Source organism: Anas acuta, chromosome 29 (genome assembly GCF_963932015.1).
Source record: "Anas acuta chromosome 29, bAnaAcu1.1, whole genome shotgun sequence".
NCBI lineage: Eukaryota > Metazoa > Chordata > Aves > Anseriformes > Anatidae > Anas > Anas acuta.
Window position 1 is genome coordinate 2,903,558 of NC_089007.1, and position 15,937 is coordinate 2,919,494.

At 48.9% G+C, this 15,937-nt stretch overlaps 2 protein-coding genes across 14 annotated transcripts in view; one reads left to right on the plus strand and one right to left on the minus strand.

The window, feature by feature from the left end:
* SCN8A (sodium voltage-gated channel alpha subunit 8) overlaps positions 1-9,997 on the plus strand; it is a 65,656-nt gene extending 55,659 nt beyond the window's left edge. For all 13 annotated transcript variants that reach the window (XM_068663612.1, XM_068663613.1, XM_068663617.1 and 10 more), the window contains 6 exons: positions 928-1,212; positions 1,637-1,690; positions 2,569-2,706; positions 3,413-3,517; positions 3,984-4,254; positions 5,196-9,997. In XM_068663612.1, the coding sequence (XP_068519713.1) occupies positions 928-1,212; positions 1,637-1,690; positions 2,569-2,706; positions 3,413-3,517; positions 3,984-4,254; positions 5,196-6,343 (2,001 nt within the window). In that variant the 3' untranslated portion in view covers positions 6,344-9,997. The remainder of the gene's footprint in view (positions 1-927; positions 1,213-1,636; positions 1,691-2,568; positions 2,707-3,412; positions 3,518-3,983; positions 4,255-5,195) is intronic.
* Positions 9,998-11,306: 1,309 nt separating this feature from the next.
* Positions 11,307-15,812, minus strand: TMDD1 (transmembrane and death domain 1). Its single transcript, XM_068663631.1, has one exon. The coding sequence runs from the start codon at positions 12,943-12,945 to the stop codon at positions 12,286-12,288; it is 660 nt and encodes a 219-aa protein (XP_068519732.1). The 5' UTR covers positions 12,946-15,812; the 3' UTR covers positions 11,307-12,285.
* Between the last annotated feature and the right edge of the window lie 125 nt (positions 15,813-15,937).

Below are 15,937 nucleotides of genomic sequence, written 5' to 3' on the forward strand. Positions count from 1 at the left end.
GGAATCTAAATTAGGAGACCATCATCAAAGATTTAATATCCTGCTGACCTAACTCTATTAAAAGTCTGGTAGCTTAAATTTTGTCATGTGTTGGCCAGGGATGCTTAGGGACATGGTGCTCCCAAACCGTGGGCACTAAAATTAGGAGATGGTGGAAGACACAAGCTCTGACCAAATCCATTCCCACTCCCTGCCGTGTTTGCTGCAGTTTGGAGGAAGGAACATGGCTTTTCTGTCTTCTTGAGCCTGCATAGCTGCATGCTCAGCTGTCTGCCTGAGACAACATGATTGGCCTTGCTTAGTCACCAATATGATCTTGATGTTTACAGCAACTCACTGCTTAGTCCTAACAAAGCAATTCGGGGCTTGGTCCCGTTCCCATCGAAGTCAGCCTCTCGCAGTTTGCTGGTGACCTCGGTGGGAGCAGGAGGCAGGCGCCGAAGTGATAACAGCCTTGTTTGAAAGTGGGGAATGGCCGTAAGGGCCACTGGCTGCTAAGACCCATCAAATCCGTGAGCAAAAGCATCCTCAGGCTTGGCTCTGAGCAAATTGTAGTTAGGAGCCTATTTGAGACCGAGAAGAGAGTTTTGAGCCTCACTCAGTAATGCCCCCCTCTCCCTTTTGGCAACTAAAATGATTTAAAATAATTGTTGTTTACTGAAAGAAGTGACAAATCCAAAACCAAACCCAGCAAATCTCATAAGCTGGCCTGTTTTCTTTTAAAAACAGAGCTTCAGTAGGTGGCTTTTAAGCTGAATTTTTTACCGCTTGGAATAAGTTCACTGCCAACTTCTGCGTGGAGTAAATGCCACAGATCTGTCAGTGGCCTTACCTCCTATTCCCCTCCCCAAAAAGAGCTGTATTAATGCTTGCTGTCTCCTGCCTTGTGTTTTGTACTGAAACTTTTTCCCACCCCTTCCAACACAGGTGGTTGTCAATGCCTTGGTTGGCGCTATCCCTTCCATTATGAATGTGTTGTTGGTCTGCCTTATCTTCTGGCTGATTTTCAGCATTATGGGGGTTAACCTGTTTGCCGGGAAATATCATTACTGCTTTAATGAAACATCCGAGGAGCGCTTTGAAATAGATATTGTTAACAACAAGACAGACTGCGAAGCCCTGATGCCGCCCAACTCCACTGAGATTCGATGGAAGAATGTGAAAATTAACTTCGACAACGTCGGGGCAGGATACCTGGCTCTCCTGCAAGTTGTAAGTTTTGCCTTCACTGCCTCCCTGGTAGTGGGAAACCCAAGATTTTTCTGATGTACTCTCTGCATTTGGACTGCTTCCCTCTCTCCATGAAATACAGCATCCCGCTAAATAAATCCACCCAGGTTTGGTTCTGGAAGAAAAAAAACACCATTTTAGCTTTCATCCCTTTGCTGATGTGGGGCTCCCAGCTCAGCAGGTGGCCCCAGCTCCACTCTTTAAAAGAGCAAACCAAATCATCCATGAGCTGACAATAAACCTGCACATTTAGGTTAAATGAAAAGATTAATATATAAGTAATATTAAAGTTACTTATAAAGGGAGGTGACAAGGGCCAGGGAATCCCTGACATAGCTGGCACAAAGCAGGCTTGTTCATCTTTATTTCAGGTGATTTCTAAAAGAATGTGTGTTTTCTTTGCTAGGCCACTTTCAAGGGCTGGATGGACATCATGTATGCAGCAGTAGATTCTAGAAAGGTAAAGTGCATGACCACTCACAAGCTCGCCGTCCCGTAGTTCACACTGCTATTTTGCTAAAAGTGAACAGTAAAAATTGTAGAACTACGCTTATGCAACATATTTCATGTTGTGACTTCGTTTGCTGCTGTTACCGTGGTGAGATAAAAGATGCTCAAGCAAATCCCCAAAAGGGCTGTCCCCTGGTTGCTTTAGAGGCAGGGAAACTCATATATTATGGGGGGAATTAGCCAGGAGATCCTCAATGAACCTTCATCACTTCATCAACAAGTACCCAAGTGACTGAATTTTTGATATTCTCTCTTTTGGAGCTCTTTCTTCAGGCACTTTTCTTGTTCTTACATGCTGGAACCATGCAAATACTTCCTTTTTTCTACTTTTTATTCTCTTTCCTTGGTCTTGTAAGAAAATATTTTTGAATGGTTTTTTCTTGTCCTACACTGGGTGCAAGGCTGGAAGCAAACAGCATGACAGTGTTAAGACAGCGTAAAAATGTTTTTCCCTTTTTGATAAACTGATGGATTTATACTCCCCTCTTCAAAAGAAAGAACGATGCCTTCACTTTGACAGTGCTTGTCATTAAAGTGATCATTTCCCTTGTGATTTACAAATTACTATATACTGTGTATGCCTCGTACAGGAGCACTGACCTCATCCTGGCTGATGCTGAGCTGTGCTTCTGAGACAGGTGGGAGGCAGAGTGCTGGGGAGACGAATGGGGACCTCCCCTCAGCACAGAATTACAGTTAAGAAGGTGTAGAAAGTTACGAGAAAGCTGTCTTTAGACAAAAATGAAACTTTTAAAGAAACAAGATCTCATTTTTGACTATATTTGTATGATTCTTTGCAGTGTCATTTATTTCTCTTCTCCCTTGCAGCAAGAAGAGCAACCCAAGTACGAGGACAACATTTACATGTACATATATTTTGTTATCTTCATCATCTTTGGCTCCTTTTTCACCCTGAACTTGTTCATTGGTGTCATCATTGACAACTTCAATCAACAAAAGAAAAAGATAAGTATTTGCTTATTAGCAGGGGAGCTGAGACCCATTTGAGGAATGTTGATAATTCAAGCCAGTGGGGGGTTTCTGCATATTAAGGCCCAGGACCTTGAGCTCCTGGCACAAGCCCCACTGGGACTAGAAGAACAGGCTCAGAGAGTACAAAGTGACCCAAAGCTTTATGTAAAACTCTAGCTAGATTGGAACTTTTCCCTAGAATAAATCCACATGCATTTCTGTTTGTTTGTTTGTTTGTTAATTCCTTATTTGTTTTTCCTTGATTGAAATATATAGACTGGAAGTAAGATATTCTCCTTGCCACTGTTGTTTTCACTCTCTCTCTCCCTAATAGTGCTTTTCTTCTTTGGAAGTCAAGCTAAGGATTTGTGTGTATGGAATACCTGCTAAATGGCCTCCATTTTAGAAAAAAGAAAAAAAAAAAAAACAAACAACACCTCTGCTACCTCTTTATCACAAATGAGATAGCAAGGCTGGGGAAGGATATAGCACAATAAAGTGGGTTATTCATAGGAAAAAATATTCCGTTTTCTTCAAAGGAAAATCAGTAGATCTTGGGTATTAGTATAAGTTATTTCTGTCTAAAATAGCTGCCACCAACTTCCCATATGGCAGGTATCCTCATGACTTAGTTAGCATGTTATTCCTTCCCTTTCTGGTGCATGAGCTGATTGTAACCAGTTTTCCTTTGCCCCTTTACTTTGGAGGTCAAGATATTTTCATGACAGAAGAACAAAAGAAGTACTATAATGCCATGAAAAAACTGGGCTCAAAGAAGCCTCAAAAGCCTATTCCCCGACCTCTGGTGAGTATGTTATAAAGGGAACTGCAGAATAGACTTTCAAAGGAGTTTCAGCTCCAAAAGCAGCCTTTGTTCTAACTCAGGCTGGAGTGCACATCACCATGTTCTTGTCATTATAATCCAGGTATGATCTGAGAAAGGTTAAAATGCTACAGCTGTGGTTGGTGTTAATCAGTTGGCTCACTTGAATCAACAAAACAATCTGAAAATGCCTTTGCTTCCAACAAAGAGTGAGATATGCGCTGGTAGTAGGGTTGGGGTAGTCCATTTTTATTATAAATAGTAGCATTTTCCTACCTTTCCCATAAACAAATTGATTTGAGGCTAGAGAATGCCTTGAAAGCCTTAAAGGATTCTGAAAAACTATGTCCTGATGCACGCTGTTACCAAAAGGAAAACAACTTGCTGTCTTAACACTGGATTTTGTGTTCAAACCTGTTCGGATCATTGTCTCTCCCCATTTGCACAGAACCGTATTCAGGGAGCTGTCTTTGACTTCGTAACTCAGCAAGCTTTTGATATAGTCATCATGATGCTCATCTGCCTCAACATGGTGACCATGATGGTGGAGACAGACACACAAAGCAAGCAGATGGAGGACATCCTTTACTGGATCAACCTGGTGTTTGTCATCTTCTTCACCTGTGAGTGTGTGCTGAAGATGTTCGCCTTGCGGCACTATTATTTCACCATCGGGTGGAACATTTTTGACTTCGTGGTTGTGATTCTGTCCATTGTGGGTAAGTGCAACGCAACTTAGAAGGCTGTGAGTGTCAGGCTGTTTTTCCTGGTGTGTGCAGAGTAAGGCACGTTCTTGTCATTGAAGAGGATGTATAGGTACCAGGACTTCTGGCTTCTCTTTTTAGCCATGTGAAGAGACGGTGGCAGAGTTTGGCAGCTTGAAGTCCTGACTCATGCACCTTTCTCCCTCTATTCTGGCATTCATTTCCAGTTGTATGGAGTAAAACACTTGACAATTACTCTCCTTGTCTTTAAAAACAGAAATTTTACTCACCTCGTTGGAATGTTATAATGCTTACTAACCACTGAAAATAGCATTGCAGTGCTTCCTACATCAGCATGTGATTTGCACTCTTGTTTTCAGTTCAGTTGAATGTTGAATCAACCAGTTTCCTCCAACAGGTTTTTGTTTTTAGCAGCTAATCTGTAAAACACAGGAAACCTCACAAATACTACGGGGTTGCTTAAAGACCTGGCTGGACGCAGCTGTGCCCAGGCATACTGACAAAACAAAATTAGAACTCAGAGGCTGTCCTGCAGTGTAAAGCTTAAATCAAGATTTGGCTGCTGCTCGAAATAAGATTTGTCTTATGTGTGTTTAAGCATCTTCAAAACAGAGCCCATAACCTGAATGCATTGTCTAGAATCCCATGGCAGAGTTGAGCAGCCAGACACCTCTTAAGAAACAGCTCATCCATCCTTACACAGGTGCAATTAATCACTCTGGGGCTGTACCTCTCTTACTCTCCAGGCAGAGGAGCTGTCTGGGGAGCCTGAGCAGCCAGCCAAGACTCAGATGCCTGAAAGTGAGGCCTCATAAACACAGAGCCCTTCTGAAAATCAAGGTGTTTAGTGTTCCCAGTCCCCTGCCTAGGTTCAGAAGAGGAAGCAGACTGCACGTCACTGCATTGTCACTCTTGTCCCTTTCCTTCTTCTTTAGGAATGTTCCTGGCTGAAATCATTGAGAAGTATTTTGTATCACCCACGCTCTTCCGAGTCATCCGCCTGGCTCGTATTGGACGTATCCTGCGTTTGATCAAAGGAGCCAAAGGAATCCGCACCTTGCTTTTTGCCTTAATGATGTCTTTGCCCGCCTTGTTCAACATCGGCCTCTTGCTGTTCTTGGTCATGTTCATCTTCTCCATCTTCGGCATGTCAAACTTTGCCTACGTCAAGCATGAGGCTGGCATAGATGATATGTTCAACTTCGAGACCTTTGGCAACAGCATGATCTGCTTGTTCCAGATCACCACATCGGCCGGCTGGGATGGCCTGCTGCTGCCCATCCTAAACCGGCCTCCAGACTGCGATCTAGACAAGGAGCATCCCGGGAGTGGTTTTAAGGGGGATTGCGGGAACCCTTCAGTGGGGATTTTTTTCTTTGTGAGTTACATCATCATCTCCTTCCTGATCGTGGTCAACATGTACATTGCCATCATCCTGGAGAACTTCAGCGTGGCGACAGAGGAGAGTGCGGATCCGCTGAGTGAGGATGACTTTGAAACTTTCTACGAGATTTGGGAGAAGTTCGATCCCGACGCCACGCAGTTCATCGAGTACAGCAAGCTCGCGGACTTTGCTGATGCTTTGGAACATCCTCTCCGGGTCCCCAAACCCAACACCATTGAACTCATTGCCATGGACCTGCCTATGGTAAGTGGAGACAGGATCCACTGTTTAGACATCCTGTTTGCCTTCACCAAACGTGTCCTGGGGGACAGTGGAGAGCTGGATATACTGAGACAACAGATGGAGGAAAGATTTGTGGCATCCAACCCTTCCAAAGTGTCTTATGAGCCCATCACAACTACGCTGCGGCGTAAGCAGGAAGAAGTCTCAGCAGTGGTTATGCAGAGGGCTTACAGGGCTCGTTTAGCCAGACGGGGGTTTGTTAGCCGAAGGCCCGTCCCCACAAAACTGGAAAACGGAGGAACAAACAGGGAGAAAAAAGAAGGCACCCCATCCACGGCGTCTCTCCCGTCATATGACAGTGTGACTAAACCTGAGAAGGAGAAACAGCAACGGGCAGAGGAAGGAAGACGAGAAAAGGCAAAAAGACAAAAAGATGTCAGGGAATCCAAGTGTTGAGACAAAATAATAGAATTGTACAAATTTAAAAAATATTTGCAAGTGAAAAAGATTGTTTACAAACTTCATGAAATATATCAATACAGAACAGCTGTGGAGACACTTACCTGAAGATCTTATACCAAACATAGTCTGCTTACTATGTGACAGCGTTGCATCTAAAGCAGTGACCTACCACCTGTTTAAAGGACCCTTGTAAACAAACATTTAAAAACAAAACAGGAAAAAAAATGGATTTTCTATTGTTTGGGCAGGTGGATACTGCATGTTCCACATCAGTCAATGCAACTTAGGACAAACAAGCAAAATAAAACACACACACACAGAAACAAAACCCGCTGCTGGGATTCATATATTTTCCAAAGCAGCCAAAAATGGATTTTATTTTCCCATTTTGTTGATTATTATTGAAAGAAAACCCAGAAGTCACGATGTTAAAGGGTTTGTTCATGCAAAATTAGATTTGCATTTAGCTAAGCAGCAAAATCAAAAAAAAAAAAAGTGAAAATAAGCAAAACAACAAAAAAAGAAACTAACCACCCATTTAGCCCATGCCATTTAATTAATTGTCATAGTTTATTTGATATTTATTATCTGCATTCTACTTTCTACATGGGCTTTACTTGGTTTGGGAGATGGGGTAATCGGGTACCTTCAGCCTGCAACCAGCGCAGGCTGATTTCCCCAAAACTAAAAGTGCTCGTTCAATGCATAGAAACGATTTGCATGATGGCATGCCGTGACCAGGAACCATGCATGAGGAATCATTAAGCCACAAGACACTCAGTAATCTGTCCACAGCAGTGTGTTAAGCCATAAATTCGAGGCACTCCACTGACTACCGTACACTGTATTTGGAGATAAACTTTAACAATAATCATGCCCTTCACCGGTACTTACCCGTTCTTAGCAATCTTTCATAGACCTGCCAGTAGAAAAAAAAAAAAAAATGAAACAAGCAGATGAAATACTTGTGTGTGTGTATGTTTAACAGCGTGTCTTTTTTTTCCCATACAGCCGTCTTTTGCACACTGAAATATAACAAAACTAAATGCTGCTCTGGACCTCATCCAAGGGGAGATGTTAAAACCTGAGAATGGCTCGTTATACTCTGTCACTGTAAAACCAAAATCTAGGGCTTAAATACCAGCCAGTAAGTTAATTTGTATCCTGCGATATTTAGCATAATATTAATTATTAGTCAGCCTCCATCCTGCAGCGTAGACACTTTTTTTTTTTTCCTTCCCCTGTGGAGATAAGTGCTAAAGCCCGTAGCATGGCATCTCCATGGGTAGAGACGTGGGGAGCTTGCAGGGAGCTCACCGCACTCAGCTGGCCCCCGGCCCTTGGGATCCCCGCTCCAGGCAGCTTTCAGCAGCCCCGACCCCTTCCTCCACTCCTCCGTTGGCTTTTGCAGCACTGCACGGGTTTGGGTTTGTTTTTTTTTTCATGCTTCTGTAGCCATGAGTTGTGGTTTGCTTTTTTTTTATTTTTTGTTGGAAGCAAAAGGCATCGCGTGCCCGTGGGCGGTGGGACCAGCACCAGCCCGGGGGTGCCAGGGGGGGCGAGCCGGGCGTCAGGTGCCTTCGCCTCCTTCCCATCTCTTACGCTTTCACGGACTGGCAACTTAAAAAGGCCCTGCAGGGTGGGTAGGAATCAGAGCTACCTCTTGCCTAGTCTTCTCGCTGCAGCAGTAAATAGCGCCACAGAAGAGAAGGTCAAACATTTCTGTTTTCCTAGCGATCCCAGCCTCTCCGCCGGCCCCCGGCACGTTTCGCGGTGTCCTCCTGACTTAAGCCAGCTCTCAGCCAGTGCTCTGGGCGCTGTTTTTTCTTCAGGGCCAGCACGGGTCTCCCCACAGGGTAAGGTTGGCAGCGCCGCAGCCCCAAAGAGCCGCCGGGGTCGGCGCCGCTGCCGACCCCATCCGGGCGTCTCGCGGGCTGCGCCGCACGCGAGCGCGGTGTTGGACCGTGGACCAAAACCAAGGGAAAAAAAGACACCAGAACCTGTCGATGGCAGGAGGAATCCTGGTTGGCGTAAGCTCACCCCCCCCCACCCCATGACGTTTTTCCAGGAGTCGCTCGCAGCGCAGGAAGCCACGCAGCAGCCGTGCCAAGTCAGCCGCTCGCCGCACGCAGGCCAGCCATCGCCGTGCCGGGAGCAGCTCCGCTGCGCCCGGGCACACAGCAAGGAACCTTTTCTATCCTGTCAGCTCTTGCCCCAGTCGCTCCTAGGATATGATGTATAATAACAAAGAAAAAAAACCATACATATGTACAGGCTCCATTGTAAACAGCACAAGAAAAAAAAAAAATAGCTGAAAAGTGTGGTTGAACTTTTTAAGAGAATATTATAAATACTGTAATATATCATTTTATTTTATCAGCATGCCTTTTTGTAAATACAAAGAACTACAAAAATAATAGAATGGCTTCTGGCTTATGCCATTGTCCATGTTTATTTTTATTTTTTTAATATCTTTCTGTTGTCCTTAGACTTTAGATAGCCAGTAAATGTCCCCCAAAGAAAAAAACAAAACCCTACCCTCCAAAAAAAAAATAAATAGATTTAAACAAACAAACAAAAGGCTTTATTGCAAGTGATCTTTGCAACATCAGGAGTAGGTATTTTTGGGTTCCAATGTGCAATAAGTTGACCACTTCTATGCAAGATTTGGCTAAACTTCATAATTGTTCTTAAGCTGGGCTATTGACTCGTAGGTGAAGCTTGGTACATTTAGCGTTCATGCTGGCACTTTCATTAAGCTGCTCAATTACTTTCAGAAAAATCCCTTCAGACTCTGTATATATATTTATTTTTTTAAACGTTAGATCTGTATTAAACGCGAGAGGCCGGTGGTGTCGTTAATCGGTATGGCTTAAAAAGGGAGAGGAACAAAAAGCGTCTTCACCTGTTCTTTGGCTGGAGGCAAGTCCTCCTGCTCAGAGAGAAGTTTTGCAGGGTTTTTGCTTTGTTCTTCATCTCGGTTTGCTGCTCGGGGCAGGCAGCGCCATCAGCACAGGTGCTGAAGATAACGGATCTGCATTTCGGTGCGTCTTCACTAGGTGAAGCCAAGGACAGAGGGGAACTTGGGTCCAAAAGCATTAAGGACGTCGGTGTCATACACAAGTCTGAACTCAAAGGCATACACAGGGTTTATATTCCGGATTCAGGGTTGTGGGCATAAAGTGAGGGTGGTGTTGGCAATTAAAGGGGCATAGCCAAGAAGTCAAGACTACAACAAGTAGCTCTCTTCCCTCCCCCCATTTATAAAATTCCCCTTTTTGGTTAGTTTCTTACCGTGTTCTGAAAAGAGCAGAGGGGAAGGGCAAAAAAAGGAAATACCAATTTAAGCTGCTTTATTCACTTCTCCTGTTCACCTTTTTTTAAAATATAGAAGCCAATGTTGAACAACAACAAAAAATTAATAAAACCATGATGTTAGAGGCCACACCCGAGTTTGACTTATTTAATTTTCCGCCGCAAAAAAAAAAAAAAAAAAAAAAAAAGTTAAAGCTGTACAAGATCAATAGTGAAGATTAGTGTATTAGAAATTGCATGGTGGCTCATAATGTTCTTACCCAACATGATTAAGAATTACGTTACTATAAGCCAAAAGACAATAAAATAAACGTTACCCTTTTCACTGTACAAGGTAAGGTTGTCTCGGTGTCCCAGTTATTTGCCTGGTTGCACTCTGCTTCCCCTCCATACTTCTTTTTTTTGGTTGCTTTTTGGTTGAAAGCGTGCAAGAGAGCCCAGAGTAGGAGGCTGCTGGGGGGAGGTCGGTGTCTCAGCTCCTGCCGGTGCCTGGCTCGCCCTTGCTCCCAGTCTTGTGCCGTGCTCAGGGCATCCGGGGGACCGGTGGCTTGGTGGCCACAGGGCTCCTGGCCATGGGCATGGTGCCCCTCATCCATTCGGGCTGCAGGTGCTGGCAGCAGCACTCCCCACACACAGGGGATGGCTCTGCTGCTGGCACCTGCATCCAGCGTGCTCTGGCACCAGAGGACTTCATCCTGCAGCGCTCAGCCTGAAGAGCCCTCTCGTTTGCACTGAAAAGAGGAGCCAGAACTGATCTCGAGCCAGCACAAGCCCTTCCCCGTGCTGCTGGCCACGCAGCACCCACATGGCCAAGCAGGACGAGCACCGAGGACGGTGCCAAGGACCCCAGCCAACACCGCTCACTTGGGCACCTCGACATAGACAACAAAACAACCGTTTTCTAAAAAAAGTCAAGTTGAAACAAAAAAATCACTTCCCCTTTGCCAGGTGGCTGCATGCTGTAATCATGCACATGAAGGGCACAGTCTCCAGCAAGAGCCACCTCGGCTCCTCTTAATGCAGGGGAACAGGACCCCTGCCTTCTGCTCCCACTTTTACCCATCTGTAACATGGGCATCTCATGACCTACCTCACAGGGGTGTTGTGAGGCTTAATTAATGACCGAGTGTAACGATTCAAGACTTGCAGCTAGCATGGGCACCACGGTGTGCACAGCACCGGCCTGGCCCATAAAAATGCTGCTACAAAAACCCTTCCTGGCCAGCAATGCTCCAGCTGAGGCAGCTTCCCCCTGCCGGGGTGAGACCCGGCTGCTCGCTTTGCTCAGGGGTTGGTCCAAGACCCCCATGGCAGCCTCGCTCCCCCAGCACCCCCAGGTTTTATTCTCTGCTTTATGGGAAGAAAAGAGGAGGATGGGATCAGCTGGGGGTGAGAGGGAGGAATGAGCACAGGGAAATGCAGCGGGCTGAGAGTTCAATGTCTGGACTTTGAGTTCCTTTGTATTGTACATCTTTTGACTTTGGAATTTGCAATAAAAAGCTGTGTCCAGCTTGGTTTCATTCTCTCTCTTGGATGCCCTATGGTTCTGTTACCTTCACGATGTAGCTGAGCACGGTAAACGCCTGTCCTGTGCCCCAAAAGCACCACATGAACTTGCCTCAGTGCTTGGGCAGCTCTGGAAACCAGGAGGTGCGAAGTCCTCTTCCTGCTCGTAGCGATGGGGCTGAGTTATCCCAAAAAGCATGCAAAGGACAACAGGGATAACATGACCTGCTTCTGACCAGGGACGTGGTACCAGTGATACAGGGATGTACGTGCAGCTGAGCTTTTCGGGTTCAATGCTGGCTGTTTGCTCAATGGGCTTTTAGTGTTCAGGGAGGCCAGGTGCTAAAATGCATTAGGGGAAGCATCCTGCCATAAATGCTGTGTGCTTGCTTCTGGACATCAGCCTACCCCTGCAAACAGACGGCACTGGGGGCAGATCTGTAACCCCAAAGCAGCAGCACCTTGGGCTTCCACAAAACCATCCCTGCAGAGTAAACACCCTCATCCCTCACTGCAGCGAGGCTGTCAGGGACGCAGCGTCCTCAAATCTCTGCTCCCTACCTCCCCGTGCCCCCTCAAACGCCCCGGTTCCTGCGGCCGATGTGCTGCAGCGTGGCAGATGGCAAAGCCGCCTCTCCTGCAGCTCCCCCAGGTCCGGTAACAGCACGAGCGGGGCGGCCGCTGGGCTCTGACCTTCGCTTACTGTAAGGAGCAGCCCCGAGAGGAGCAGCCCTGTGCCAGGAACCGACCGCGCTGCTGCTTCAGGGAACAGCACTCTCTAAAGGGCAGGAGATACAATTTCATTTAAAAGAAAAAATAAATGATGAGTCGGTGTTATTTGTCCTTTATTTTCTTCTCTGTTACTGTATTCCGCTGCTTGGTGGTTGGTTTGATGCGATTTGTTTCTTGATACAAAATAAAGATTTTAAACTTTATTCTGACAGCAATCAGAACCAAAGCAAAAGGTTTTTATTTACTGCACAGCAGTTCCTTGGCTAAGAAATGGAGAGAAAAGCCCAGCCCCAATGCAGTGGAGAGCCCAACAAGCAACCAAAGCCCCCACATTGGCCACAGGGTGAGCACCTAGATGCTCTGGTCCGGGTGATGTCCCCGCTTCAGGTGCTGCCTGAGCCCAGCAGCCAGCGACAGGAGTAGGCAGCAGCCAGGGTGACGAGGACGGAGACGAGGAACCCCCCGAGGACGCCGGAGACCACGGAGCTGACCCAGCCCAGGGGGCTGCGGGTGTACGGGGGGGGCGGCCGCCTCTCGAAGCGCAGCTCCCCCAAATCTCCCATGCCCCCGGCCAGGGCCCTCCTGCCCCGTGCCCCCGCGGGCTGCTCACCCTGCAGCAGCAGCCGCGAGGAGGTGAGGTGCTGCACGGTGCGGCCGTACTCCTCCACGTTCCTGCGCAGCTCCAGGCTCCTGTCCTGGTTCAGGTTTTTCCCCAGCTCCCGGGCTATGTCGGGGCGCCCAATTTGGTGGAGGCTGCGGACCAGCAGGTCCCAGGACATCCCCTCTCCTGCCGACTCCAGCCAGCTCCGCAGGGCTTCCGAGCAGCCGGGGCGGTGGCGGTGGCTGCCCCCCTGGAGCTCCGTCTCCCCCAGGTCCTCCTGGGGTCCCAGCAGCTGTCCCTGGAGCTGGCGGCACTCGGACAGGGACAGCAGCGCGGCGATGCGGCTCATGGTGTGCCGTCCCACCTTGTCTGCCACCGTGTCCTTGCACCGGCTGCCTGCCACCAGCGAGAGCAGGATGAGTGCTGCGGGTACCCTTGACATTGTCACATCCCAGTGACACGGCCCCAGGTGACCTCACAAGCTGGCACATTCCAGGGACGTGTCCCCTGTCACCCTGGTGGCATTGTCCTTGTCCCTCCCAGGGCTGAGCATCAGTTCGTTGTTCCGGGGTCCCGTTGTCCCCAGCGACTGTCACTGCTTTTTCCAAGAGAGGATTTGGCCGTGGCTCAGCCAGGACACCTCCACCAGCCTCAGCCCAGCTCCTAAACACAAGGGCAGAAGCTGCCATTTCCCTGCAGAGCCCTGCAAACCCCACTGGGCTGGAAATGGGGCCCGCTCCCCTCTCCACCCCACAGTCAGAGGGAGCAGAAAGCAGAGCAGGGTTCAACCGAGGGGATTTTGCACAGGGAGCAGCCGAGGAGCCGTAACCACGAGGTGGCAATGCAGCCCTGGCGACAGCAGCCTCCCCAGGCACTCACACTTTATACCCATATCGTGATAAGGCTCCTTTTTCCCAGGACACGCGTGTTTCTCCCCAAACAGCCCCAGCACGGGGTGGTGCACAAGGCAGGGACCCAGGAGCCAAACCGATGCCCTCACTGGAGGCTTGTGAGGCCGGCATTAGGGGGCTCTGTCCTCCAGCATCCCCTCTCCTGGCTCACTCCATCATCACAACCCCACAACCCTCAAGCTGCAGGGCTCAGGCATGGCAGGGATGGGTCTGGAGCTGACTTTGCCACCTCAGATGGATTTAGCCACTGGACGAGGACTATCACAGACTCACGGAGGCAAACCACATATTATGGAGGCTGCTTTCAATCCCATTGCAAAGATCAGAGAAGAATCGCCCCTGGAGAACGGATTTCTCCAAGATTTTGGTCCAGGACCTTCAGGAGCTTCAGTAAGGAGAGGTCCGGAGGGTGATGGTGAGGTCGGGACGGCTGCTTTGTGCCCTGCTGGGGAGCATTTCCAGGAGTTTCCACCTCACCAAAAGCTCAGCCTCTGTCTAAACGGGGCACACACCTGGTCAGGTTCACATGGAGCCACCCAGCTGAGTGGCCTGAGCCCAGGCACCCAACCCAGCACCGTGGTCCTACCAAAACTGAATGAATTCTGCATGGAAAAAAGCAACCAACCAACAAGACAAAAACCCAAATCCAGCTGTGGGCTACTGCTGTCAGAGGCCTTCAACGAGATCACTTTTTCTCTGCTGCTCTTATCAGAGCTTGTTACAGAAAGTCTCTTTTAAACAAACCTGTTCTCTGCCCTCTTCCTGCTGCCACGTGGAGGGGGGTTTCTTCTGCTGGGAGAAGCAGAGGAGCTGGGGAGATCAGAGCATCCCCCAAAACGCCAGGGGCTTGGGCTGGCTCAGACGAGAGCAGGCAGGGTTCACCAGCTTTGTGGGGTTACCCAGCTGCACGCATGCTTTCTGTTTTCAAGTCTCCAAATCCCTCCAAAATTCAGGGCCCAGCTGCAAATTCATCTGAGTGCTCTGCAGTGCCAGGAAACATCCACCTCAGCCGCCTTTGCCATCACATCCCAGCTGGAAGCAGCCTCCAGCTGAGCTTTCCATGCTGTGGGGAGAGCAGAGCTGGGTCCCAAGGCACTATTTTGGGTCCCCCCCCCCCAGCAGTGATAGCTCAGCCACTGCCAGGGGGCTTCGCCAGCACACGGAGGCACTTTGCTGGCCATGGCTGGGCTCAGGAACAAAAGCAGAGGCTGCTGCCCAAGCAAGGGGCCCCTGAAACCCAACACGGCCCGTATAGGGACAGGGGGAGGGGAGCACTGCAAAACCCCAAACCCCACCGGCTGGATGAAGGAAAGGTGTGAAGCGCCATCAGCTTCTGCGTGCTCGGCCTCGGGATGCTCGCAGCAGGTGGGGAACAGCGGAACCAAACCTCCCTTTGCAGGAGGAGGAGGAGGAAGGAGCCTTCTTCCCATTTTCCAGGCTTGCAGCTCGGCAGCCCATCTACCCAAGTAATTTATTCATAGCACAGAAACCTCAGGGGGTCCCAATAAAAGGCCAGGGCTGGCCTCATTGTCACAGAGGCAGAGCACAAAGGGCTCCACGCACCTCCACGGACACCAACAAGAGCCAGGAACGCCACCACGGCCCCCCTGCCCTCCGCAGCTCCTCGCCCCGCTGCCCATGGAGGCACCCTGGTGTCGCCCAGCTAATTAGCACAATTAATTCTGCCCCACGACCCAGGCTGCTCGCCTGGCACCGCCGCTGAGCCTCGGTCCCAGAGCCCAGAGGGAGAGGCGATGCCGCCCGCCAGCCCCACCGAGGTGCGTGGGAAAAGGAGCGAGCAGGCACCCAGCCGGCTTTTCCCCTGATGTTCATTAACGAAGGCGGCTGTTAATGAGAGCATCAAAGCACAGCTTCCCCTCTGAGGCTGCGCATGCTCGTTTGATGGGAATCTCACAGAGTTTCAGGAGGAAACTGCCTCAATCCCCCCATCCGCCCGGATTTGCAGGGTCCCCATCCATAATCGAGAGCTTCCCTTTCCAAAAACCTCCAGCCCTGAAGTGTGATCTTGAATCAGCAAAACTGACACCAGCAACAGCAGAGGCAGGTGTTCTGCAGTTACTCAGCTTAAAACTCAGCTAACTCAGCTTAAAACAAACTAAAAATTGCACCTGGTGCTGACAGAGAGACAATATAACCCAGCAGCAGCAAAAACCCAAGCAGCACCGACGCTAAAACCCCACTGATACCCCGAAGCTAACTGCCCCACAGCCACGCAGCAGCAAACACTAATTACAGACGTGAAAACACACAAAGCAGCAGCAGGAAATTGCATTTTTTTTCATAAAGCAAAACTCCCTGCAAGCCCCATGGTTAAAATTCCCCTCTTACCAATAACCCCCATGCACTGTCCCTAACGAGGGTATGGGGCACACCTGGACCCCCCCATGTCCCTACTGTCCCTCGTCCCCTCGTATCCCACAGCCACCCTTACCCCCAGTGCCAAAACCCCCTTAGGGCTGAAAAAATTGGGGGATGCAAGAGCTGGAACAAGGAGCCGTGAGC